The 27,383-nt window shown below is 47.2% G+C and overlaps 1 protein-coding gene across 3 annotated transcripts in view; it reads left to right on the top strand.

Annotated features, from left to right (window-relative positions):
* The window catches only part of LOC128838406 (dedicator of cytokinesis protein 2-like), a 348,010-nt gene that overhangs the window by 43,428 nt on the left and 277,199 nt on the right, over positions 1–27,383 (top strand). For all 3 annotated transcript variants that reach the window (XM_054030559.1, XM_054030560.1, XM_054030558.1), the window contains exons 11-16: positions 2,257–2,332; positions 8,748–8,827; positions 10,305–10,430; positions 11,418–11,542; positions 14,295–14,393; positions 15,784–15,856. In XM_054030559.1, coding sequence (XP_053886534.1) covers positions 2,257–2,332; positions 8,748–8,827; positions 10,305–10,430; positions 11,418–11,542; positions 14,295–14,393; positions 15,784–15,856 — 579 coding nt within the window. The remainder of the gene's footprint in view (positions 1–2,256; positions 2,333–8,747; positions 8,828–10,304; positions 10,431–11,417; positions 11,543–14,294; positions 14,394–15,783; positions 15,857–27,383) is intronic.

Below are 27,383 nucleotides of genomic sequence, written 5' to 3'. Positions count from 1 at the left end.
GTTTCTTCCTTATCTTTATTGTTGATCGGGCTGGGCAAACTTTTGGGCCTGGGGGCCACATTGGGGTTCTGAAACTATATAGAGGGCCGAGTAGGGAAGCCTCCCCAAACAGCCTGGCCCCTGCACCCTCTCACTTTCTGCCCCCGACTGTCCCCCTCAGAATCCCCATCGCATCCAACCCCCGCTGCTCTTTGTCCCCTGACCGCCCCCTCCTGGAACCTCCTGCCCCCATGAGACTCCATCCCCTATCCAACCTTCCCTGTCCCCTGACACCCCCCCCCCCCCCTTCTGGAAGAGACTTGTATACTCTTCAGGGATTAATACACCTCACCAGCCATTTGCAGTGACACTCACACAGCGTTGTCAAAACAGTCAGGTTTATTTGTCACCTGGCACACAGCATCAGAAGTCCTTAGATGGGCATAGAGAAACGAAGGTTAAAGCATAGACCATAGCCTAGACCATTCTGGTTAGATAAGAGCCCCCAGCCAAGCCCCCAATCCATGTTCTGTTGGGTCAGTGATTGCTAGGTGTCAGTGTCCTGGTGACCGGATTTGCCATTGTCTTATCAGATTCTCCAGTGATATGGGATCAGCCTTGGCCAGTCCTTTAATGACTCATTCAGTTCAAACGGCTAGGTGACATTCATACCTATGTCTCTTAGCTTTCCCTGAGAGCAAACATTCCTTTTTCCCCCCTACGCTGGGTAGCCATGTGAAATATAGGGGAAACTGAGGTACACATAGGCATCATAAAAATATTACGGAAATACCCGCTGTGGGAAAATGGGAAAGTTGGACAGCAGGGCCAGTGCCGCCCCAAGCGCGCGCACACACCAAAAAAAAAAAAAAAAGCTGCGATTGGGGGCAACTCTACCGCTGCTTCATTCTACGACGGCAATTCGGCGGCAGGTCCTTCGCTCCGAGAGGGAGTGACGGCCCTGCCGCCGAATTGCCGCCAGACGTTCTGCTCCCCTCTTCATTGGCTGCCCCAGGCACCTGCTTGGTACGCTGGTGCCTGGAGCCGGTCCTGTTGGACGGGCAGCTAATGCGGGGGGGCTGGCTTTCCCCCGGGGGGGCTGGCTTTCCCCCGGCAGGGCTCAAATTCACTAGAGGGCTGGAGCATCTTGCATCATTGTAAGATTGGCTTCAGCCTCAGCTAAAATGCTGTCACTTATGAAAAATTCACTAGTATTGGGAAAACATTGGGGGGTGGAGGGATTCTGTGGGGATAGTGCTGGAGGGCTGAGTGGTATCTGTGGTGACTTGCTGGGGATAGTGTTAGGGGGAACAGGGATACCTGAGGTGAATTGTTGAGGGGATAGCATTTGGGAGCAGGCAGAAGGGGATGAGAGTGAATTACTGGAAGTATAGCTTTTCTGTAAGTGGAAGGCTATCTGTGGTGAGTCACTGAGGAAAGAGGTATGACTCATCCTGATATAATTGGGCAAAAGGTAGTAGTGTGTCTGCATTGTTGTTAGGTGGATTTTTCAGTTCAGTATAACTAGCTGGATTGAGCTGACTTGATTGAGAACACCTTCTTAAATCTAAACAAGACCTCACGAAAGTTGCAGTGAAACTGGGCAGCAGTTCTGGTTCCATTATTGAAGTCTTGCAGCTCCTCTTTCAGGGACAGTGAAGGAATTGATTAAAATCGTCCAGCCTGTGTTATGTAGGAGATCAGTTTGGATGATCAAATGGTCCTGTCTGGCCTTAAAATTTATGATTAATAGGAAAACTGAGAGAAATCAGACGCAGAAAAGCCTCCTTCATCCTTTAGGGGCCAGTACAGTCTGGTTGTTTTCTAATGCATGAGACAGTCCTAGTTCTAAATGTTCCCATCATTGCGGCTCCCTGACCTCTCCCTGAGACACAAATCTAAGTGAGGAGCTATCTCCCTGCCAGGAGACTCTTCCTGGGATTCAGCCAAAATTTCCCCTGCTCATTTCTTCCTATTCCTTCTTCTACCACCTCCTCCCTGCACTTCTCAGCCGGACATCTCCTCCATCCGAGAATGTGTTGTTTTTTTTTGGCAGGTTCTTTTGTGGTTATCATGTTCTCTCACCTATTGGCAATGACAATAGCTTCAAACACAGATTACAGGTGCTCAGTAATGTCTGGCTGTCTCTGGTTGCTCTTTTCCCGTGAAAACTCAGGATGAGTTGGAGATGGAGGGTGGCCATTGTGCCCTCTGGGTTGGTTCAGGATTGTCCAAAGGACCTTATGACCATAGGCTCCTGTCCCTTGTCTCTTACAGTGATGGACATTACAGATATCATCAAGGGAAAATGTGAGAGTGATGACGACAAGCAGTACTTCATTCCTGTGCACCTGTGAGTAAAGCAAGCACTTGTGAGCAGAGAGGGAGGGGGGGCTGCAAGGGTTGGGGATGAAGGCTGGGGTTAAGACAGATAGGACTTTCCATTCACTTGAGAAGAACTCAGCTGCAAAAAGGGGAGCGTTTCTGAGTCAACTGACTGTCTTCCTCTCTTGGGTGGGAAGGAAACACTGCCCATGGCCAGGAGAAGCTGAGCATAAGAACAAGGGTATACTAAATTGGCATAAAAGGTGACATTAAAAACTGATCAAAGGAATTATCTTTCTTACTTTTGATTTCAGGATAATTAGATTGTGGAACTTATTGCCACAAATGTCACTGTGGCCAAGAATTTAGCAAGATTCAAATGGGAATTGGACATTTATATGGGTAACAAGAATATCCAGAGTTAATACACAAATTTTATAAGACATATTAAACCTCGTGCTTCAGGGTTTGAGCAAATCTCTAACCAAAGGGGTTAAGAGGAGATGTAATGTTGGAGGCATATTTTCACACATCTATTAATTCTTTTGAAACTGCTGCTGCTGGCGGCTGACCGAGATGGGGCTAGATGGATCACGGGCCTGATCCAGTCGAGCTATTCCTGTGTTGTTTTTCAAGTGCTTGTGCACATATATTTTCCATCCTATGCCTGTGCACACCCAGTGCACTCAAGACAGAGATTTTTCATAAACAGCATTGTCTGGGGATTCTGGGAACTGTCTGTGCCTTGGGTGTACTCATCCCTCCAACCTAGGCCATAAAGGGTGGGGCTGCCCGACCCCATCTCAGTTTCTTTTCAACGCCTTGGCCTGTGATGCTCACTGTGAGCTCCACTGTGTGACATAAGCATGCCCAGAAGGCATATTACACCTGTGTCTGACCAGCTTCTCAATACTTAACCCTCCCCCCCCCCCCTTTGGTGATGTGTGGTCTCTGTCAAAAGCTAAGAACTAGCTGATCATCATCGTGGTTGTCAGTTGTATGTACAGGAAATGTTTTAAGAGATATGTAAAATGTAGAACATCATGTTCCAAAACTGGCAATAAGGTGGGATGGGTCTCAGAGCTAACTCAAGCAAGAGTGAGAACAATCGCCACCTTTCAACTCAGCCCTGTGTTTACAGTCTGGACGAGATGCAGGTCTGAGCATTTACAAAGACAAAAGAACCCCATGGAAACCTCTGAATAGAGGACCCTCGGGTTGAGGTCAAGTTAATGTAACGCCCTGATTATGAAAAGAGACAAATAGTTTGGGACTGTATAGAAGAAGAAAGGGTACAAGGTGTTATCTGTTGCAAAGGGGCATTCTGTCAGCAGGAGTGTCTCATGAAAAGTGGATTCCAGCTCTCTGGACTGAAGAAAAGCTGCTCGGACTGACCAATGGCTGAGAAATACCTTATTAGACAGCAAAGGGACTTGTTAATAAGTATAGGCTGTAGATTGAGTTGTGTGTGTGTGTGTGTATGTGTATATGTATATGTATATGTATATGTGTGTGTGTGTGTATATATAATGTCTCTCTCTCTCTCTATATATATATATTATCTATCTATCATATATGTATATATATATATATATCCATCCTAGAACTGGAAGGGACCCTGAAAGGTCATCGAGTACAGCCCCCTGCCTTCACTAGCAGGACCAAGTACTTATTTTGCCCCAGATCCCTAATTGGCCCCCTCAAAGATTGAACTCACAATCCTGGGTTTAGCAGGCCAATGCTCAAATCCTTTTACTTGCTTATATTTGAATCTTTAACTCAAGCTATGCTATATAAACTTCAGTTTGGTTTTACTATAGACATGTCTAAGTGCCTTGTGCTCAGGAGAGTGTTGAATTGAGGTGAAGCCAGTAAACTGGGGTGTGCTGCTTCCACAGAGGCAGCAGATAGGTGTAGAATCATAGAGTTAGAAGGGACCACAAGGGTCATCTAGTCTAACCCCCTGCCAAGATGCAGGATTTGTTGTGTCTGACCCATCCCAGACAGATGGCTCCACCCTCCTTTTGAAAGCCTCCGGTGCAGGAGATTCCACGACTTCCTTAGGTGTCTGTTCCACTGTCCTACTGTTCTTACAGTTAGGAAGTTTTTCATGAGATTTAATCTAAATCTGCTATGCTGGAGTTTGAACCCATCGCCTCTTGTCCTGCCCTCTCTGACAAGAGAGAACAACTTTTCTCCATCTTTTTTATGGAAGCCTTTCAAGTATTTGTAGACTGTTATCATGTCCTCCCTTAATCTCCTCTCTTCCAAACTAAAATATCCAGTTCCTTCAGCCTTTGCTCACGTGACTTCAATTCCATCCCTTTGATTGTTTTTTTTTTTTTTGTTTGATTCTGGATCCTTTCCAATTTCTCTTCAGCCTTTCTATACAGCAGTGACCAAAATTGGGCACAGTACTCCAGTTGCGGCCTAACCAGCGCTGAGTGGAGCGGTACTATCATCTCCCATGACTTGCATGCTATACCTCTGTTAATGCAAAAAAAGCAAATACAATTTTGGGTTGCAACAGCTTCACATACATTGCGGGTGTCCAGAAGAAAAGGGACGGGGCATTTGAGTTGTCATGAACATACAGCTAAGGGTAGGATAGGTGGAATATAAGCTTAGGGGGGGTCTTTCATGCAGGTCCCCACATCTGTACCCCAGAGTTCAGAGTGGGGAGGGACCCCTGACATGAGTATAAGAAGGTGGGGTGTATAAATTGCCAGCTGGCAGAAGAAAAGTGTGATGCTTCCGCTAGCCTGGAGTGGAGTGCTTGTGGAGCCTGCAGCTGGTAGCTTTGGGAGAACTTGCCCCAGTTGGCACAGACAAGACTCCCTCATGCCATAAGCAGGTGGTAGTGATTCACCCCAGACACTTTAGTTAACCCTAAATAGTGTCTCTCACTATTGATAAAGTAGTTTGCATAGTAGTTAGTGTTTAGATAGTGATTTTTTTTAATTATATTTCTTTTTTTTCTTTGTTTTTGTGAGAGATCTTATTCTGTCCCCTGGGTAGTATTTCAGTACCAAATTGTTGGTTTTTCTCAGCATGTCTGCTAAAAAAATCACCAGGGTTTAAACACTGCCCATCATGTCAGGCTGATGTTTTTAAATGGACATAGGTGGTATTTAGTTTATTTGGGAGAAGGACACATCCTGCTGAGGTGCGTGCTCTCTCTATATCTATCTATCTATCTATCTATCTATCTATCTATCCTTCACAAGAAGAACCAAGGAAAAATAGAGATTAGGCTCTGAATGTACCCGATGGAGAAAGCCATGCACTTATACTTGGATTGTGGGTGTTTTGGTACCAAACACCCGTATTATGAATCATCCAGAAGTATCCCGGCAGCCTCTTTATCTCCAATAGCTGCGCTGATACCAAAGACTTGACCTGAGTGTGGAAGATATCCTCACAAACTACAGAAATAGAAGAGAACACCAGGCACCATCTCCAGAGCCATCTTCTAAAGCCCCAAAGGTCATTAAGTAAAAGGGCAACTCAAAGTCCAAGAGGGACGACATCTAACATCCATTCAGTCCACTAACATGCAGCTCCAACACTGGCCAAGAATTTCTTTATTTGACATTAAGCTGCCTACCTCAAAATGCTCCATATTGCCACCTTCTGCTTCGATATTGGTAATTTTGGTACCATCTACACCCACACTGTTCAGCGTCTGTGCTCTACTTGCAGGCCTGGTACTAATGACTCCTTTGACATCCTATCTGGTGCCAACCTTCTTGGTAACACTGTATTGGTACCATCGACACCACAAGCATTGATAGACCACCTCCCTCCCAGACTCCCCAGTTCTCTCCTTGTATCTGGGTGGATGTCAGTCAGGAGAACCAGTACTCACTTCAGTACCAGAGTTACACCTGATGAAAACATCTAACACTGTGCCTCCAGCTGATCTAACTGGCACAGCTCCTCGCAGATGACACTAAGCTGGGACGAGAGGTAGATACACTGGAGGGTAGGGATAGAGTCCTGAGGGACCTAGACAAATTGGAGGATTGGGCTAAAAGAAATCTGAGGTTCAACAAGGACAAGTGCAGAATCCTGCACTTAGGACGGAAGAATCCCATGCCTGGCTACAGGCTGGGGATTGACTGTCTAAGCAGCAGTGCAGCAGAAAAGGACCTGGGGATTACAGTGGAGAAGCTGGATATGAGTCAGCAGTGTGCCCTTCTTGCTAAGAAGGCTAATGGCATACTGGGCTGCATTAGTAGGAGTATTGCCAGCAGACTGAGGGATGTCATTATTCCCCTCTATTCGGCACTGGTGAGGCCACATCTGGAGTATTGTGTCCAGTTTTGTAAGTATTCTCACACTTCTTATCAAACTGTCTGTACTGGGCTATCTTGATTATCACTTCAAAAGCTTTTTTAGTCACTTACTTAATTGGCCTCTCAGAGTTGGTAAGACAACTCCCACCTGTTCATGCTCTCTGTATGTGTGTATATATATCTCCTCAATATATGTTCCATTCTATATGCATCCGAAGAAGTGGGCTGTAGCCCGTGAAAGCTTATGCTCTAATAAATTTGTTAGTCTCTAAGGTGCCACAAGTACTCCTGTTCTTTTTGCGGATACAGACTAACATGGCTGCTACTCTGAAACCAAGATAAAGAGTATTTCATATATGATTACATCACTGATAACATTTGCTAGGAGAGTTGGAGAGCTGCAGGCTCTTTTGATGGGTCCCCTGTGTACAGTTTTCTATAAGGACAAAGTTTCCTTGCAACCGTGTCCAAAATTTCTGTCCACGGTGGTATCAGAATTCAACCTGAATCAGAATTACACCAACCAATCTTCTTTCCAAGGCCACACATCCATAAGGATGATGGGAGGCTTCAAACCTGGGATGTCTGCAGGGCCCTATCATTTTACATTGACAGGACTAAACTTTTTAGATCCTCTCCCATATGCTGAGAAGATGAAGAGGCGAGCAGATACTGCCCGGAGGATATCTGACTGGATTTCTTTATGCATACGGATTTGTTACAGCTTTGCAAAGGTCATTCCAGAAAGAGGTACTGCTTATTCTACATGAGCCCAAGCCATCTCAGTGGCCTTCCTCAGTAATATCCCTATTATGGCCATTTGAAGAATGGCAACGTGGTCCTCTGGTCACAGGATCACATAGCACTATGCAATTCTGGAAGCATCCAGAGCAGATGCCAATTTTGGAAAGTCTGTTCTTCAATCCATGTTTAAGTAACTTCCACGTTTCCATTACCATTGGACTACTGTTTGGGAACCACCTCAAGTAAAATACAGATGTGCACAAGCAATCGAAGAAGAAACAGTTACTTACTTGCACAGTAACTTGTTCTTTGAGATGTGTTGTACACATATGTATGCCATGATCCACGCTCCATCCCCACTATTTGGAGTCTGTCAGCTGGATTCTGGTATGAAGGAACTGAGAGGGGGCCAGGGCAACTCTACTCTTCATGCCCACTGTTGGAGGCATGAGAACGTGCTGTGTGTATATGCCATCAGAATGGGTGCTGATCAGATATCTCTGGCTGTAGCGGAGTGGTCACTCCGCTCTGCCTGGAAGGGCTTAAAGCAGCCCGGGAGAGGGCTGTGGCAGAGAGAAGCAGGGCTGATGGGGAAAGTAGCCACAGCTGTAGCCAGTGCAATCAGGGCCCAGCTGGCCCTTATAAGAGGGTAGTGGGCCAGAAGCACAGACAGTCTCTCTCTGCCTTCAGAGAGAGAGGGGCCTGGCTGCTGGGACGCTCAGGGTGCCTAGAGTGAGGCAGGGCTGGGGAAAGGCCAGAGGGGCTGGGGAGCTCCAGGCTGGCAACTCCCCAGGCGTCCAAGGCCCCAGAGAGGTACTGGGTTCCAGAGAGAGGCAGCAGGTCCAGACCAACCATGCCTATGATGAGTGGCTTTTACACTGCAGTCTGTCCCAGGGAGCAGGGGCTTGATGATGACTGGAAGTAGCCCAGACTGAGGCAAGGTGGGGATTAGAGGGTTGGGGGTTCCCCAGAGAGGGGAGACCCAGATGCAGAGTGTGGGGGTATTGCCAGGGGGCAGCACCCCAGATAAAAGGGCACTGGGGTCTGGGAGGGACATGGGGCTGGCGGCAAGCGGGACACTGGCCTGCAGAGGGCGCTCTGGAGGCTGGAGAGCTAATTCCCTGAGACGACCAGCAGGAGGCGCCGCTGGGGTGAGTCCCGCATCACTACACTGGCTCAAGTGCACTGGGTGATACAGTGGAAGCTATATGTACACAACATATCCACAGAATCACACTTACTGTACAAGTAAATAAAGTAACCATTTCTGCACTCATGTGCTCCTGTTCCCAGATCCCTTTCTGCAGAGCGGGGAAGCATGGGAATTCCCCACAATCCCCCTCCCTAGCTGGACGGAGCTGATCTCTCCCCCCCGCCCCATGTGCTTTTGTTGTGTTTCAGGGTAGCTGCTGAGAATGATTTCCTTCACACCATGATAAAGAAAGCAGTGGAGGGGAAGGAAATCAACCACAAAGGACAAGGTAAGGGCCTTACTACACCTCATCCTACAGCTGGGTGGCCTATCTATCTTGGGGTTTCATCCTGCTGCCCATCACCATACTATCTGAACACCTTCCACTTAAATCAGTTGTGACAGCGAAGTGCCTAATGCAATGAATGGAGTCTCTGGCACTTCTCCTTTTACAGAGTTAATTTTTTTTTTAAGAGCTCTTTGAGAAAGCTGTTCAGTGGTGTAAGAATAGCAAGGCTGCTCATGGGCCCACAAGGTTATGGGGGCCTAACCAGATATAGCAATGCTCTAGCATTTCACCTGGCACATAGGGTTGCAATGCCACTCACTCAAATTTGATCCCACTACCGCTCCATCGGACAGAGTTGCAGCTGGGCCAAATGGCGGAGGGGTGGTTGGGCTAAATTTGGGTGAATGGTGTTGCATCTTTGTGCACAAGGTCACAGCACCACTCACGTTTGCCTCAACCACACCTTTGTCATGATGGAGGAGAGACTGGGCCAAACCTGGGTGGTGCTGAGACCCCATGTGCCCAGTTGCAATGCCACTCGTCATTCAAATTCAGCCTGTGTTGTGTGAGTGCAGTGCAGGTGATGAAGCAAGGGGAGTCACTGAGCAGCTTGGATTGGGAGGAGACATCCTAGCCCAGGATGGGAGTGGGGCGCCAGGGACAGGGTGGGGGAGGAGAGGGGCCAGCAAGAAGTTCATGGAGGCAGTGGGTAAAGGATTGGAGGTGGGGTAAGTGGGGTAGGTTGGGGGCTGTGATGATGTGGGTAAGCAAAATTGTAGATTTCGGAATTGGGAGAGGAGCCCTACCCTATTTCTGCATCCTGGCCCTCTGGGGCTTTGTTACACCACTGAAGCTTGTCTACTGTACATGACTTTCAGAATTCATACACAAAGGCTTTGCAACATTTCCTAAATGGTCAGACTAATGATGCATCTGATCTCCTCTGGAAGATTGTTCCATAGCTGGATCCCTTTGGTGCATAGCCATATTCTGCACAAGATAGAACCTGTGTATCATTGTCACATTCAGCTTCAGATTACAGTAAACCAGCCTGGCGGTGACAAATGCATGAGTCACTGTTGCAAAGTCCTTGTCTGGGAGGAAGGGACAAAGTTTCCTAATGAGCTGGAGGAAGAGAAGGCATTTTTGGAAATTGGTGCTACCTGGTCATCCAAGTTTCGAGGTCCTGTTTGGCTCTTCGCTAAACTTCACACCACTATGATAAATGGGAGCTACACGCCTTCGATGGAGACAACATCTCTGAGGCCTGGCTCCTGTAAATGTTTAACACTGTGGAAGCCAGTTTCTAACATGGGGCCCCGAATAGCATGTCCTAGGACTGTGAAATGGACCCGTCTGTGCAGAGACGGGGATAGACGTCTACATTGGGGTGTGGGCTGAGCACCTGGTTGAGCTACCCACTGGACTCTATTTGATCAAAGTAAATTCCCATCCCTTTTCTCTCCATCCTATCCAGGGTTCTGGGTGTCTCTGAAAATGCTGTGGGGAGACCTGAGTCAGGTGCGGAAAGATCATCCTCACTTGGTGGACCGCAGCACAGTTGTGGTCCGCAAGTTAGGCTTCCCAGAGATTATCATGCCAGGTGAGTGAAGAAGGCACCTCAGGCTACAGTTAGTAAGTTTATCCTGATCCATCCTCAGCTACTGTCTCCCAAAGTCCTTGTGGCATCGGTAGGGTAAAACTGGTTTCCCCCCAGGACGTAGTTACTTTTTAGCATAACAGTTGTGTGGTTGTACAGACAGATCCCCCAAATCATTGCAATCTGTCACTGCAGTGTCTGGGTGCTATCAGGGATAGTGTGTGTTTGAGAGAGAGTGAATGGGGGATGCTTTATTCCCCTTTCTACTCAGATGGAGGCTGGGCTCCTCCAAAGCATCCCAACACCTGCTAGACTGAACAGGCAACTGAAGTGGGATCTGCCAAATGGAAGAGAAGCCAGACCAGATCATGACTGGCAGTTACTGCAGTGGAACCAGAATTGCTCTTCATGGGCCTGCTGCTGCTAATCCTTTAACATGTGAAAGGCCTTCGTGTTGGACACCCCAGAAGCATTGGGTATCTGGCACCTCAGCTGCACAGTGCAGAGATTATTCTGATTCCTGCCGTGGAAGAATGGCCAAGCAGGTGGAGAGGGGAAATCAGACTGCCTGCCCTTATAGAAAGACCTACACTAGGAATTTGAGTGGGGCTGGCCTGCCAGCCACTCCTCTATTAATACACTTCACCCATTAGCCAAGTAAGGGGTAGGTGTAAGGGAGGAAATGAAGGGACCATATCAAAATACTAGTAAATGTGTAGTAGTGACTAGTTTTCACTGGTCTCAGTGACTAGGAGTGGGCTGGGCTGGATGGGACTTAGTGGGGCTTCTTGGCTCTAAATTTCAGGAATCTATGAAAATGTAGATGTATGTTGAAGGGTGTGTGTGTGAGGGGAGGTTGTTTTCATTTTAACCAAAGCATTGGCCCATCCCTGAATAAGCCTATGTGCTTTGGGGTGGGAGAGCATTGAGGGCTCCTGGGGCCACTGGTAGCACTTCAGGCCTGACCTCGCTGTGTGTGGCTCTCTCCAGGGGACATCAGGAACGACATTTACCTCACAATAGTGCAAGGCGAGTTTGACAAGGGGAACAAGAAGACGCAGAAGAACGTGGAGGTGACAGTGTGTGTCTGTGATGAGACTGGAAACATGATGCAGGTGAGTGCCCCGTGCTGGCCTACTGGCTGTAGTGTAGTGGGAGCATGTGGCAGTGGGTGCAGGGAAAGGGGAAATCCCAAATCTTGTGGGATTAAGTCTGACTGTGTCAGCGCTACTTGACTCCTCACTCCTTTGGAGATGACTCAGGAGGAACCAGGCATCCCTGGGTTAACTCCATGGACTTCAGAGGTGCTCTGTAGAACCAAGCCAATGGGGAAGTGCTGGATCTGGATCTGAACTGCACAGGCCAAGCACACAGACCTGTCTGGGACCTGTTTGAAAGCAGCTTTGCAGTAGTGCTCAGAGGCAATTACCACCTAGGAAGTCTTGGCCATTTCCTTCACTGCAGTGGGTTGGAGTGTTCTTGGCAGATCACTCCTTCTGAGGGGACTGAAGCTCTGGAAATGGACCTTCAAAATGAGCTTTGCCTCTAAATCTGAATCCTTCCTGCATTGTCAAACATTGCTTAGAACAAGTACCAGGCTCTGCCATCACTGTCTATCTTGGGCTACTCTTTGCATATTCCCTGTGTTAAGTCCCGTGCGTTTTCCCTCTCTAAGTACTGCTTGACAGAGGGATTCTTTTGGTTGGTCCCCTTTATATGTTCCTTCAGTGGCCCAATAACATACCTTCCATGGCAGATGCTTTGGTTTCATTCTTAACGCATCTCAGATATTTCCAGCTTCATTTCTGAATAACTTTGGCGATAAGGGTTGTTGAACTTTCGGAAAAATCTCAGCATTTGTTTATAAATTCAATCCATCTAATACCTAGTATTTACCGGAGGCATTTGCTTTTGGAGGCATTTAGACATCTATCTATACCTTTAGTGGGTTTCCAGGTTTCACATCCATATGTTAAAGTGGAAATAATATTTGAGTTGAAGATTTGTAGTTTGGTCTTTATATTGTAGATTTTTGATGACTAAATCTTGTTTTAAGCTGGTGAATGCAGCAGCTGCCTTGCTAATTCACCTCTAAAACCAGAACTAAAAAGGCTGAGAGAAGGAAAAGGGGAGAATTACCTTCTTGTAGGGCTTGTCAGAACCATCCAAGGCCCTCCAGCCTGTCCTCAGATGCTCCTTCGATGTGCATGGTCCTATCCCAACAACTTGTATGTTAGAGACTCCAAATGCCAGAGCGGAGGAAGAGGCTTTGGGTGCTGCAGAAGTGAAATGTGGCTTGGGAGCTCCAGGAAAGGCTCATTAAGGAGAAGAGCACAGGGAAGTGCACGGGTAAGGGCAGGAGATTGTGCTCTTGCTCAGGCCAAGCCCTGGAGTTGCTCCTAACAGTACATTGACTCTTGCCCTTACTCATTCTCCAGGCGTTTGCTTTTATTTCTAATTAAACTCTCAGCTGATACATTGGATGTAGGCTTGTTAATACAGAGATGCAATCTCTTCTCCCACCCCAGTCTCTTTCTCTATCTGTGATAATGATTTTCCCATGTTACAACAAGACTTGAGTCTTGAAAGCTCTCTGGAGGGTCGTGAACCCTTTGCTGCCTTCCTTGGAAGACTGGAGCCAGCTCTGCAGTTAGAGAGGGCATTCCAGCCTAGCAGGGCAGCTTCACTGCAGCCCCATTCAGTCTCAGCTGTGGGGCTCTGTCATGGTGTGCATCACTCACCGATGGACTGGTGCCACCTCCTTGTCATTCTGGGGATTAGCTTGAGGCAGACTTCCCCATTTGCAGTCCGCACCCCATCCCTCCTTTCCTGCAGTCTGCCTGCAGCCTCTCTTGCAAGTGTCAGGAACTGCAGTGTCCTCTTTGGGGCTCGACCCTCTGGCTGTGTCACTATCCATGCTCCCCCTTCCGGGGAGGTTTAGCTCCTCAGTAGTCCTGCCACTTCCCCAGTGGCGAATGGGGGGGGAGGGAACCCAGGCCCCCCCACTACTCCAGATCCTAGCCTAGGGACCCTCTGAACTGCAGTCACTTACTGCATTCCTTTGCCTCTACTATCACTGCATTTCCCTGGGCCACTTCTCCGGGGCCACAGCACCCTCCTCAGTGTCAGCAGCCTGGCTGGAGCTCCGTCTCTTCTCCCTGAGTTCCTGCCTACACTGCTCTGTCCAAGGTTCTACAGGGCTGCAGCCCACTCGAGGCACAGTCTTCCCTCCTCAAGCTCCAGGGAGCCACTGACCCTTCTCTGCCCTGCGGCGCTTCTTATATGGGTCTGCTGGGCCCTGATTGGCTGCTCCTCACAGTCCCTCTCTTTTTGGCTGCTTTCTGCGCAGCCTCCGTAGGGCTCTGCTAACCCCTTACTAGTCAGTGTGGGATGGACGCCCCATCCCAGGCTCTCACTGAGAACTGCGGCCCAGGGACAGGCAATGGTAATTCAGTGCAGAGTGGCACAGCTATAACAGGGACTATGCATGCCAGACTGACAGAACAGTGAGGGCAGTGGGGCTGCCTGTTTGTGCACGATGGCACAGCCAGTGGGTGGGAAGGAGACCGTGCTGTGGGTGGGCAGTTGGAAGCCACCAGATGGGATGGTAAAAGCTAGAATGGGCTGGCACAGTCATGGAGCTCAGCATGCTATGACAGGTTGGTGCAGACAGGGGAATGGGGCACTGTAGGCTGGGGCGGGTTGGCATATTGGTCAGCACGCAGTATTTTTGTTCTTAATTGTTGATTTCCATGTCTGTGGCAGAAATGCTGCAGCTCTGAATTGCTTGAATGCAGGACAACTATTTGCCTAGTAATCATAAAAGCTCAGCACTAACTGACTCTCCCCTGGCTGTCCACTTCCCAGAATGTGATTTTCCCGGGTGCTGGTGACAAGCCTTCAAGTGAATATCGTTCTGTGGTCTATTACCAGCAGCGGCAACAGCGGTGGATGGAGACAATGAAGGTCTGTTTGAACTTCCCCTTGCTTTGGAGGTGGTTGGAGAGGGGATCAGCTGTGATTGGGATTTTGGACATGAAACCTGCAACCTGAGCTCGCTGGGTCCCAGGTGTGAGGTCTGCTTTGTTCAGACTCTGCCTGTCTCCTCCTGACTCTCAGAGGCTAGGCAGAACTGTGAAGAACATCAGACTGTTAAGAATTACAACAGAGGGTCCTGTGGCACCTTTGAGACTAACAGAAGTACTGGGAGCATAAGCTTTCGTGGGTAAGAACCTCACTTCTTCAGATGCAAGATGACCTGCATCTGAAGAAGTGAGGTTCTTACCCACGAAAGCTTATGCTCCCAGTACTTCTGTTAGTCTCAAAGGTGCCACAGGACCCTCTGTTGCTTTTTACAGATTCAGACTAACACGGCTACCCCTCTGATACTTAAGAATTACAGTTCTCTTATTTCTCTTATTCAAGGAGAATGAACAGCCTGAGGGAGTCTCCTCTGCCCAGAGAAATCCCTCCCTAATGAGCAAAGTTCATAGCCCTCCCGTGCAAACAGAAGAGGGAAGAGGTCAGCTCTGAGACTGAATATTGCTTAATGATCCACTGAATGGAGAACAGGGGTGATAATACAGCTCAGCCCATAGAGGGAGCTGTGACACAAGAGCAAATCCACAGGCATAGAGACAAACATCCGTTGTGTCCATGGTTACTGGGAGCTCCTTTCCTCAAGGCCCTGAGTCTTGAGAGCGAGGGGAGTAACAGAAGTTGCAAAGATCAGCTCTGCACTCCATAGGCAATCCCACAGCACCGACTGAACTCCCTATGTCTTGCCTCAGCCTGCTGTCCTCAGTGAAACCTGGCTTGCATTCTTTAGGGATTCAGCCCCTGTCATGAATGGGGGTATGGCCGCATATCGTTGTAGGTGGATATGCACACAGGCATACAGATATACACAAAGATGCCAGGGTACCTCCATATGCACATGTGGATGTCCCTGCACAGACACATCCCGGTATGGACACAGGCGCATGGTCACATGTTCAGATCTTTACACTTTACTAGTTAAAAGCAGAATGGGGTTCTGGATTGAGCATCTTAATCCATGGTTTCAGAGTAGCAGCCGTGTTAGTCTGTATCCGCAAAAAGAATAGGAGTACTTGTGGCACCTTAGAGACTAACAACAGCCCACTTCTTCGGATGCATATCTGATCCGAAGAAGTGGGCTGTAGTCCACGAAAGCTTATGCTCTAATAAATTTGTTAGTCTCTAAGGTGCCACAAGTACTCCTATTCTTTTTTCTTAATCCGTGGTTGACCTTTGGCTCTATCAAAGCTTAGGTCCTCTGATGCACCCATGACTGGGCCTATTCCCTCCTGTGCTAATGCTGGCTCTTCTCTCCTAGATTGCCGTTCCCATTGAGGATGTCCACAGGACCCATCTGAGATTCACCTTCAGGCACCGCTCTTCCAGTGACTGTAAGCTTTCCTTCTGCTTCTGATCTTGTTCTGTTCGTGGTCCAGGCAAGGGCTAGGGCCTCTCCTCTAGAATTAATCTGAAGGACTGAAAAAATCATGTGGTGGCACAGGGTGGGCAGTAGCCCGTGGTTTTGGCTGGGACAGCTTTACAAGGCTTCCCAGCTGCAGGGAGGAAGCACTGCAATTTATGCAGCCCAAAACTGCTTCTGTGCAGCCTGACCGGTCCCTCCTTCACAGTGATTCTCGTCTTCAGGGTTCTTTGACTAGATGCAGCTGCATATTCCACGTAGGTGTGTGCACACAGTGCACTGGAGCTGGAGAATTTTGCCTAGCAGTATTCATGGGGCAGGGGCAGCATTCATGCCTTGTGGCTGTTGCCCCTCCCCTGGCTATATGGGCGGCAGTGCTCCGACTCCCCTCCATTCCTTCTCACTGCTCATGGCTGGAGTCGGAGCCCTGTGTGGTTTTCACCTCACAGTTCCTTCTTGGTTACTGAGAGTTTTCTCTGTATATAGTTTAGTTTTTCATAGTTGTATAGCTAGTTAGTACCTGTGTTAGTGTTAGTAAGTTAGTATAGGTTTCAGAGTAGCAGCCGTGTTAGTCTGTATCTGCAAAAAGAACAGGAGTACTTGTGGCACCTCATAGACTCATAGACTTTAAGGTCAGAAGGGACCATTATGATCATCTGGTCTGACCCCCTGCATGCTGCAGGCCGCAAGACCCTTCCCTGGACTCTGCCGTTGAAGTCCCCAATCCTGTGTTTTAGTGACTTCAATCGGCTGAGACCCTCCTGCTAGTGATCCCTGCCCCATGCTGCGGAAGAAGGCGAAAAACCTCCAGAGGCTCAGCCAATCTACCCTGGAGGAAAATTCCTTCCCGACCCCAAATATGGCGATCAGTAATACCCCGAGCATATAGGCAAGAGTCTCTAGCCTGACCCTTGTTGGCCATTATGCTATTCATGTACCATTGCTTGGTTTTCCTTGGCTACTATGTTTTACCATTAAACCATTCCCTCCATAAACTGATCCAACTTAATCTTAAAACCAGACAAGTCCGTCGCCCCCACCGTTTCCCTCGGAAGGCCGTTCCAATATTTCACCCCTCTGACGGTCAGAAACCTTCGTCTAATTTCAAGCCTGAACTTCCCCCCCGGCCAGTTTATATCCATTCGTTCTCGTGTCCACATTAGTACTAAGCTGGAATAATTCCTCTCCCTCCCTTGTATTAACCCCTCTGATATATTTGAAGATAGCAATCATATCCCCCCTCAGCCTTCGCTTTGTCAGACTAAACAACCCAAGCTCCTCTAATCTCTTTTCATACGACAGGTTTTCCATTCCTCTGATCATCTTAGTCGCCCTTCTCTGCACCCGTTCCAGTTTGAGTTCATCTTTTTTAAACATGGGAGACCAGAACTGCACACAGTACTCCAAATGAGGTCTCACCAGCGCCTTATACAACGGAAGCAGGACCTCCCTATCCCTACTAGATATACCTCACCTAATACATCCCAAGACCGCATTGGCTTTTTTCACCGCCACGTCACATTGTCGACTCATAGTCATCCTGCGGTCCACAAGGACCCCTAGGTCCTTCTCCTCTTCCGTTACTTCTAACCAATGTGTCCCCATCTTGTAACTAAAATTGTTATTATTCATCCCCAAGTGCATCACCTTACACTTTTCACTATTAAATTTCATCCTATTTCTGATACTCCAATTCACAAGCTCATTCAAGTCTCCCTGCAGAATATCCCTATCCTCCTCCGAGTTTGCAACTCCTCCCACCTTCGTATCATCCGCAAACTTTATCAGCCCACTCTTGCAATTGGTCCCGAGGTCAGTTATAAATAGATTAAATAAAATGGGTCCCAAAACCGAACCTTGAGGCACTCCACTAGTAACCTCCCTCCAACCCGACAAGTCACCCTTTAATACGACCCACTGCATTCTCCCCATTAACCAATTCCTTATCCACCTCTGGATTTTCATATCGATCCCCATGTTTTTCATTTTAACCAATAATTCCTCGTGGGGTACTGTATCAAACGCTTTACTGAAATCCAGGTATATTAGGTCCACCGCATTTCCCTTATCTAATAAGTCCGTTACTTTCTCAAAGAAGGAGATCAGATTCGTTTGGCACGATCTGCCCTTCGTAAAACCATGCTGTAATTTATCGCATTTGCCATTAACCTCAAGGTCCTCAACTAGTTTCTCTTTCAGAATCTTCTCCAGCACCTTGCACACTACTGATGTTAAACTAACAGGCCTATAGTTACCTGGTGTGACAATGCGGTTCTGGCGGAACCCAACTGAGAGTGCCAACTCAGGACAAATTGCTAAAATAGGGCAGTTACAGCCCAAGGCTGGGGTTTTTTCCACCTCTAAGGCAAACCAAACCAGCCAGACTAGGAGGACTTCGGTCTCACCCCCTGGCTAACCGCAAGTCTCACAAGCAATCTCCTTAGACGCTCCAGTTTCCCAGTATCACCACCAGTGCCACTCGTTATGGGGACAAATGGTTATGAAAACCAATACCCCAGTAAAAGAAAAAGGTTCTCCTGATCCCAAAGGACCAAGCCCCAGACCCAGGTCAATATACAAATCGGATCTTACCCACAAATCACGCTGTTGCCAATCCTTCAGAATCTAAAATCTAAAGGTTTATTCATAAAAGGAAAAAGATAGAGATGAGAGTTAGAATTGGGTAAATGGAATCAATTACATACAGTAATGGCAAAGTTCTTGGTTCAGGCTTGCAGCAGCAATGGAATAAACTGCAGGTTCAAATCAAGTCTCTGGAATACATCCCCCTCTGGGATGGGTCCTCAGTCCTTTGTTCAAAGCTTCAGCTTGTAGCGAAGTTCCTCCAGAGGTAAGAAGCAGGAATGAAGACAAGATGGAGATCAGGCATCAGCCTTATATAGTCTTTTCCAGGTGTAAGAACACCTCTTTGTTCTTACTGTGGAAAATTACAGCAAAATGGAGTCTGGAGTCACATGGGCCAGTCCCTGCATACTTTGCCGAGGTACAAGGCGTATCTGCCTTCTCTCAATGGGTCCATTGTATAGCTGATGGTCCTTAATGGGCCATCAAGCAGGCTAGGCAGAGCTAATCTCAGCTTGTCTGGGATGTCACCCAGAAGCATAGCATAAGTTTGAAATACAGACAGTATAGAGCCAATATTCATAACTTCGAGTACAAAACTGATACACACATATAGACAGCATAATCATAACCAGTAAACCATAACCTTGTCCTAGACACCCCATTTGACCCCCTTTATACAAGATTTGGGTGCCACTACAGGACCTTGGTTGCAACAATGATCTATACGGTCCCAGTTTATGTCAATAACGTCACACCCCCAACGCAAAATTGATGCAGGAAGGGATGACACAAACATCACTGACTGCATCCCAAGAGCTCCCCATCCTGGGTTCTGTCTCACTACAGCTAGTATTGGTTTAGAAGCCGTACCAGTGTATAACAGAAATGGTTTATCAAAATCATGTTCAACCACATGATTGAACCTCTTTACAAACTCAAGGTAAAACTTAGTTAGAAAAATAGTGGATTGGATCTGCTCTGGCAGCATGGTTCCTGTATGTGTCATGTGACCTTGCCAAGAGCTAAAGAAAACTGCTACTTTATCCATACAAGCTCGGGCAAATGTTTGGAACCCAGTTAACATCGAATAAATGCAGATATTAATGTTCTTCATAGTCCAGGAATCTTGGCATTTAGCCATGAAACCAATATGGTAGTGTGCCTCAGTCTTCCTTTTCATACAGCACATTAGGTCTGGAATGTCTTTTCCCCTGTGAAAAGTTCTCATATTGTTTATAGGCATGAACTGTGAAACCCCAGTGTAACAAGGCCTTTTAACATAACGTGTGTTTTCATGTTTTCCTTTTAACATGTTCAAGGGATTCTCCAAAAGATTATGCACATTGTACATTTTTACAGTTTGTGGCAATAGCAACACATTCATTACAAAATTTAGCAACAACAACAAGTTTATTGCAAGTGTCCATCTACAGTCATGTTTGTCATGCCACCCCTTTGGCTCAATACCATTGGAGTTTGGGCATTTTATGGTTAACCTGTGGCTTCCCTTTGCAAAATTCAGTTTTCTCTTTCCTCCTTGTCCTGCAGGATCAAACCCTGATTCCTCTTGCTTAACAGAATTCACTGGCTGATGGGGTGGGCCCTCTGTGCTAACAGCTATTAGCAAGTCCTTCCCCTCCCAGCCAGGCAAGTAATTTGCATTACCCCAGACCAGAGCCAGTCCACCAGTTTTCATATTCGTAACTGCTATCATCTCCAAGGCTGGACTCTGTCTTAAAGAGATACCACACAAATCCAAAAAGTCTGCGGGTGAGAGTTTGCTTGCTCTCCCCCGCATCCTCAAGCATTTAGCCATAAAACTGCTCTGCTCTGACCCATCAGTAACCAAATCTGTCCTCAAACCCTGAAGCACAAACTGCTCATTTAAAGAATCAGAAAGGAGACATTCCTGTTCCAACACCATTGTCTCCCCAACAAGTTGGCCCCACACAGCCACTTGGTTATAGGGCTGCCTCAATTCCTTAACAACTTTTCCTTCCTCTGAGACCTTCTCAAAGCTACCCACACTGGATCTTTTAAAAGGAAAGTCAGTGGATCCATTCACAACAGACAATTTTTGGCTGCTAGGAACTGAAACTTGCTTGATTAAATCACTCTCACACCCTTCAGTTGCAGGGAACTGCTTGCACCGAGTACCATGAGGATTCCTTTCTCCAGGAGCTTTTCTAAGCAGCAATTCACCCCTCACAGAAATTCTGCCCTTACCCTCTTCACCTAGGGCTTGCTCTAAAGGAACACTTTCCTGAGCAACAACAGACTTTATCCGGGTCTTACTTACATTCAGGATCACCTTTGGCCCATCAGGCAGATTTCTACACAATCCCCTTTCAGGCGAACCCATAGACTTCCTAGATAAAAGGTTAGAAATAGTTCCCTTCTCTTTGCCACACACAAGCTTAGGAAATTTTTTCTTTTTGCTACAAGTTGTTAAACTGTCCGTAGGTACCACAACCAAATTATCTTTCTGCTCTCCTTGTGCCCTGGCTAGGGTATCACCCTGATCAGACAGAGTTGTTACACCCTTCTCCAACCACACATGAGCAACAGGCAACATACAAGCACCAGAATTGTCTGGTCTCTGGGATTTTGCTAAGACACTAACTGGATGCAACCTAGTTACGGTGCCATTCTCCCCAGCAGATGCAAACTTAGGACCATTCCCTTCCTGGGCTTTAGTTGAATCCAGAACCAACTCTGAGACAACTAAATTACTCTCAACCATCACAGGCCGAAAGGCACCTTCTGTCTGCTCCACAGACAAAAAAGAGTTGGAGACGCATTTTCCTTTACTAGACATACGGTTTGGGATTTCATTTCCCTTGTCCCAGCATACCGGGCTGTTCACAGACAACTGCTTGGAGACTGGGGTAGCTTCCTCCATAGGCAAGTCAATACCCCTGACAGACACAGGCACATTTCCTTCACTGTCACTATTCTTCGCACAGGAAACAGCTAAGGTATAGGGACATTCATCTTCCACTCTCCTTGCCTTCCCAAACTGCTGACTAGATAAAGCCATCAGCTCACAAGACTGCCTAGGCTCATCCAAAATCTCCTTGTTCTCCTCTCCCTTCGCTTGATCTAATTCCAGATTTACTTCTGAGACATTAGATAGACATTCAGAAACTTCATTCACAGCCAAACAGCTACTTTCCAAAGACAAACTTTTGGAGAAACCTTCCATAGGCACAACCTTAGGATCAATCCTCTCTTGTGCCTGATTTGTATTAACTTGACTGACCATAGCTTTAATATCATTTCCAATCATAATATCCTTAGGGATTATGTCCTTTACTCCCACAACCATGGTGCCCTCCAATCCCTTCCATTTCAGGTGGATTTTAGCCAAAGGCACCCTGACAAAATATTTAGATAAGGCTACAACAGTTACATCTTCACCTGGCAAATAATCTTCCTTCCTGACAAGACTTGCTTTAACCAGAGTAATATCTGCTGCGGTGTCCCTCCATGCCATACACCTCACTCCATTCACTTCTGCACTGCTAATAAACTCTGCATTATTTCCCCCATATTTAGCTTTAATGTGAGTTTTAAGGTCAAATTCTTCAGAGACCACAGAAACAGCATTTGCACACAGGGCACCAATGCTGGGCTCTGTGTGGCTTGCCTGTGAGGTTACAACAACAGGGTTAGCATTGGCCGTGGCATTTGGGGTTGCTGGTTTTGGGCTGCCCTTCAGTGTCGGGCAGTCTGGTCTCATGTGGCCCAGCATACCACAGTGATAGCATGTAACCTGTTCCATCCTGGGATGTGAGTTCCTACCCTCCAGGCCCCCTTGAACTCCTTTAGAAGAGTCAGGTTTATTTTTAAATCCTTCCCTCCTCTTGAACTGGGGAGAATGGTGATCAGTTTTCCCCGGGGTTTTACACCCTTCTCGAGCCCTGTTTTGGGTATGGGCATCCGCAATCTCTGCTGCCCGTAGGACTGACTCAGGGTCCCTGTCACACACAGCTGCTCTCACATTGTCAGGCACAATGTCTAAGAACTGTTCCAAAGTTATTAAATCCAGCAGTTTTTCAAAACTCCCATGAACCTTGGCTCCCATAACCCACTTTTTAACAAAACCCATCAGCTTATGAGCACATTCTACAAAAGTACAATCCTTAGACATTTTAAACTCTCTAAACTTAACTCTGTAAGATTCAGGAGTAACCTTAAACCGCCTTAACACAGAATCCTTAAACCGCTCATAATTTAAGGCTTCTTGTTCCCCCAAGTCATTGAATACCTCCCTGGCTTTTCCAGTCAGTCTGGTCAGCAGGACAGGCATTCGCTGACCCTCGGGGATCTGGTACAGATTGCAGAGGCGTTCAAAGGTAGACAAAAACTCCTCTATATCCTCAGTATCATTGTAAATGGGACACATCCTTTCCCAGTTTTTCTCATGGTGGGGGGGAAGTGGAGTACCAGGTGGGGATGACTTTCTCCGCTCTTCCAGTACTTGGAGCTGAAGTCTGGCCGTCTCCTGTTCCATCCTGTGAGTCTCCTGCTCCATCCTGTGAGTCTTCTGCTCAGCAGCGAGCAGCTCTAGACGTCCCTTACGAGCTCTCTCTTCTCTCTCATCAGCCTCCTTCTTTCTTTGATCAGCCTCTTTCTCTCTCTCAGCAGCCTCTTTCTCTCTCTCTCTTTCTAATGCTGCTATTTTTTGCTTCTCCAGCAATCGAAGATCTGCTAGCTTCTGTTCATGCTCAAATTGCAGTTGACTTGTCACCCTTTGCATCCTAATTTTTTCTGCATCTTCTGCAGCCTCAGGTAAGGGCTGTGCTCTTGCCCCCTGATCACTGGCTATTAACAGATTTCTCAGTTCTTCCTTTGTAGCTTTCTTTCTAAAGCTTATCCTCTTTTCTGAACACAACTTTTCCAGGGCTTTTTTGCCAAGTCCCTCATATGCTCTTTGCTCAGCCATTGCAGCAGCTCTTTAACCAACAAAACTCTCAATCCCAAAATTCAAATTTGGATAGCGTGGGGTTCTGACCCAAAGCTTAATTGACCTGGTTCTGTGGATCCAAGCACGACTACGCCACTGTGACAATGCGGTTCTGGCAGAACCCAACTGAGAGTGCCAACTCAGGACAAATTGCTAAAATAGGGCAGTTACAGCCCAAGGCTGGGGTTTTTTCCACCTCTAAGGCAAACCAAACCAGCCAGACTAGGAGGACTTCGGTCTCACCCCCTGGCTAACCGCAAGTCTCACCAGCAATCTCCTTAGACGCTCCAGTTTCCCAGGATCACCACCAGTGCCACTCGTTATGGGGACAAATGGTTATGAAAACCAATACCCCAGTAAAAGAAAAAGGTTCTCCTGATCCCAAAGGACCAAGCCCCAGACCCAGGTCAATATACAAATCGGATCTTACCCACAAATCACGCTGTTGCCAATCCTTCAGAATCTAAAATCTAAAGGTTTATTCATAAAAGGAAAAAGATAGAGATGAGAGTTAGAATTGGTTAAATGGAATCAATTACATACAGTAATGGCAAAGTTCTTGGTTCAGGCTTGCAGCAGCGATGGAATAAACTGCAGGTTCAAATCAAGTCTCTGGAATACATCCCCCTCTGGGATGGGTCCTCAGTCCTTTGTTCAAAGCTTCAGCTTGTAGCGAAGTTCCTCCAGAGGTATGAAGCAGGATTGAAGACCAGATGGAGATGAGGCATCAGCCTTATATAGTCTTTTCCAGGTGTAAGAACACCTCTTTGTTCTTACTGTGGAAAATTACAGCAAAATGGAGTCTGGAGTCACATGGGCCAGTCCCTGCATACTTTGCCGAGGTACAAGGCGTATCTGCCTTCTCTCAATGGGTCCATTGTATAGCTGATGGTCCTTAATGGGCCATCAAGCAGGCTAGGCAGAGCTAATCTCAGCTTGTCTGGGATGTCACCCAGAAGCATAGCATAAGTTTGAAATAGACAGTATAGAGCCAATATTCATAACTTCGACTACAAAACTGATATACACATATAGACAGCATAATCATAACCAGTAAACCATAACCTTGTCCTAGACACCCCATTTGACCCCTTTTATACAAGATTTGGGTGCCACTACAGGACCTTGGTTGCAACAATGATCTATACGGTCCCAGTTTATGTCAATAACGTCACACCTGGGTCACTTTTTTTCCCTTTCTTGAAAATAGGAACCACATTGGCTATTCTCCAGTCTAACGGGACCACCCCCGAGTTTACAGATTCATTAAATATAATCGCTAATGGGCCTGCTATTTCCCGCGCCAATTCCTTCAATATTCTCGGATGAAGATCGTCCGGTCCACCCGACTTAGTCCCATTAAGGCGTTCTAGTTTTGTTTCTACCTCGGATGCGGTAATCCCCCATCCTGTATGCCCCTCTGTAACGGTGCTAGTATCCCTAATACCTTCATTGGCCTCATTAAACACCGATGCAAAATATTCATTGAGATATTGCGCCATGCCTAGATTATCTTTAATCTCCTCTCCGGCTATAGTCTTCAGCGGTCCCACTTCTTCTTTCTTTGCTTTCTTCCTATTTATATGGCTGTAAAACCTCTTGCTATTGCTTTTAATTCCCCTTGCTAAGTCCAACTCTACATGGCCTTTGGCCTTTCTCACTCTATCTCTACATTCTCTGACTTCACTAAGATAAGTTTCCTTACTGATCCCTCCCCTCTTCCACTCTTTGTACGCTTTCTGTTTTTTCCTAATCGCCCCTTTCAGTCGGTCGCTCATCCAGCTCGGTCTAAATCTCTTGCTTAGTAATCTTTTTCCCTTTTTGGGGATACAGGCCTCGGACAGCTCATGCATCTTTAACTTAAAGTAATCCCAGGCTTCTTCTGCCTTTAGATCCCTTAATACGTTTGCCCAATCCACTTCCCTGACCAGTCCCCTTAATTTGTTAAAATTGGCCTTTTTAAAATTATAAACCGTAGTCTTTGACTTAATTCTGGTACTCCTTCCATTTAGTTTAAACCGAATTAGCTCATGATCACTGGAGCCCAAGTTGTCCCCCACTACCACTTCCTCAACAAGGTCCTCACTACTTACCAGAATCAAATCTAAAATGGCCTCCCCCCTCGTCGGCTCAGCTACCACTTGATAAAGGAATTGATCAGCAAGCACATCTAGGAACATCTGAGCCCTATTATTGCTACTAGCGTTTGTTCCCCAATCTATATCCGGGAAGTTAAAGTCCCCCATAATTACACAGTTTCTATTAGTATTTACTTCCCTTAATACATTAAATAGTTCCTTATCCATATCCTGGGTCGATCCCGGCGGTCTATAGCACACCCCAAGCACTATCCCCGGAGAGGCTCTAGTAGTCCTTTTACCCAGCTTGAGTATCGCCCAGACGGACTCCGTGTTATCTATTCCATCCACTATTATTTCTTTACAGCTTATTTCACTATTGACATACAATGCCACCCCCCCACCTTTACCTTTATCCCGGTCTTTCCTAAACAGTGCATACCCCTCCATACCTGCGTTCCAGTCGTGACTGCCATTCCACCACGTTTCAGTTATTCCTACGATATCTGGTTTCAATTCTCGGACCAAGAGCTCCAATTCCTCCATTTTATTACCTAGGCTTCTCGCATTGGTGTACAAACACCCTAATGTATGTCGTTTAGCCTGTCTCCCATTAGTAGCACTGTATGTTGCGGGCCTCTTTGTGTCCGTCCCCCCTGTCCTTCCTATGTCCAATCTCATCTCCCCGGCTATGTCTCCTCTTATTACACTCAGCTTTTCAGTACTGGAAACTGGCGTGGAGATTAACTGTGCATCTCCCAACCATCTCCCCAAACTTCCTAGTTTAAAGCTCTTTTGATAAGATGAGCCAGCCTCCCTCCCAGGAGTCTATTTCCTTCCCTACTCAGGTGAAGCCCATCCCGCGAGAACAGGTGTCTGTCCCCGAAAGCCTCCCAGTGGCCATACATCCCAAAGCCCTCCTTATAGCACCACTCCCTTAGCCAACTATTTATCCTCACAATCCTATCAGCCCTTTGCTGCCCTTCCCTCGGAACAGGCAGAATCCCACTAAAGATAACCTGAGCCTCTATCTCCTTGAGAGTCTTCCCCAGCCTGGCATAATCTCCCTTGATTCTCTCTAACGAGAACCTAGCCGTGTCATTCGTTCCTACATGAAGGATTATCAAGGGGTTCTTACCTGCTCCTTTTAGGATCCTTTTCAACCGCAGGTCCACATCGCGTATCTTTGCGCCCGGTAGACAGCACACCCTTCTGTTCTCCGGGTCCGCCCTGGTTACAGGCCTGTCCAATCTCCTCAGTAAAGAGTCTCCAATTACATACACCTGCCGTCGCCTGGCAACAGTGCGATCTAGTAATCTAGTCTCTGATCCCTCTAGTCCTGACCTGTGTCTGTTCCTATCTTCTCTTATGCTCCCCCTTATGCCTTCCTCTATCCTCTGGTGGCCCATAATTGGTGCTGTCTCCATCAACTCCTCCCCCCTCTCTCTCGGGCTAGCCGCTCTTCTCTTCTTCCTCACCCTCCCAGCTTCAGTCACCACCTGCTGCCCCTCTACCTCGTTATCCAAACACTCAAACCTATTCCTGAGTTCTATTCCCCCCTCACTGGCCCTCCTTTTCCTTGGCCTGCCTCTCAGTCACATGCTTCCACTTCCCTTGTTCTCCCCCTTCCATTCCCCTCTCACTGTCATCTACTACTGCCTCCTTCTGCACCCTAGAGCCTTCCCCTTCAGCCCCGCCTTGCCTATCCTCCATCAGCTGCTCAAACCCCTGCCTAAACTCCACCAGGGTCTCTACCTGCATCTCCAGCCCCTTAATCTTTTCCTCCAGCAACACTATAAGGCGACACTTCATACACACATACCTTTGTTCCTGGTCTCCTGCTAGGACTATATACATACCACAGC

The sequence above is a fragment of the Malaclemys terrapin genome, chromosome 5 (assembly GCF_027887155.1).
Source record: "Malaclemys terrapin pileata isolate rMalTer1 chromosome 5, rMalTer1.hap1, whole genome shotgun sequence".
NCBI lineage: Eukaryota > Metazoa > Chordata > Testudines > Emydidae > Malaclemys > Malaclemys terrapin.
The sequence above is the reverse complement of the archived record's forward strand: the minus strand, read 5'-3'. Positions and strand labels throughout refer to the sequence as shown.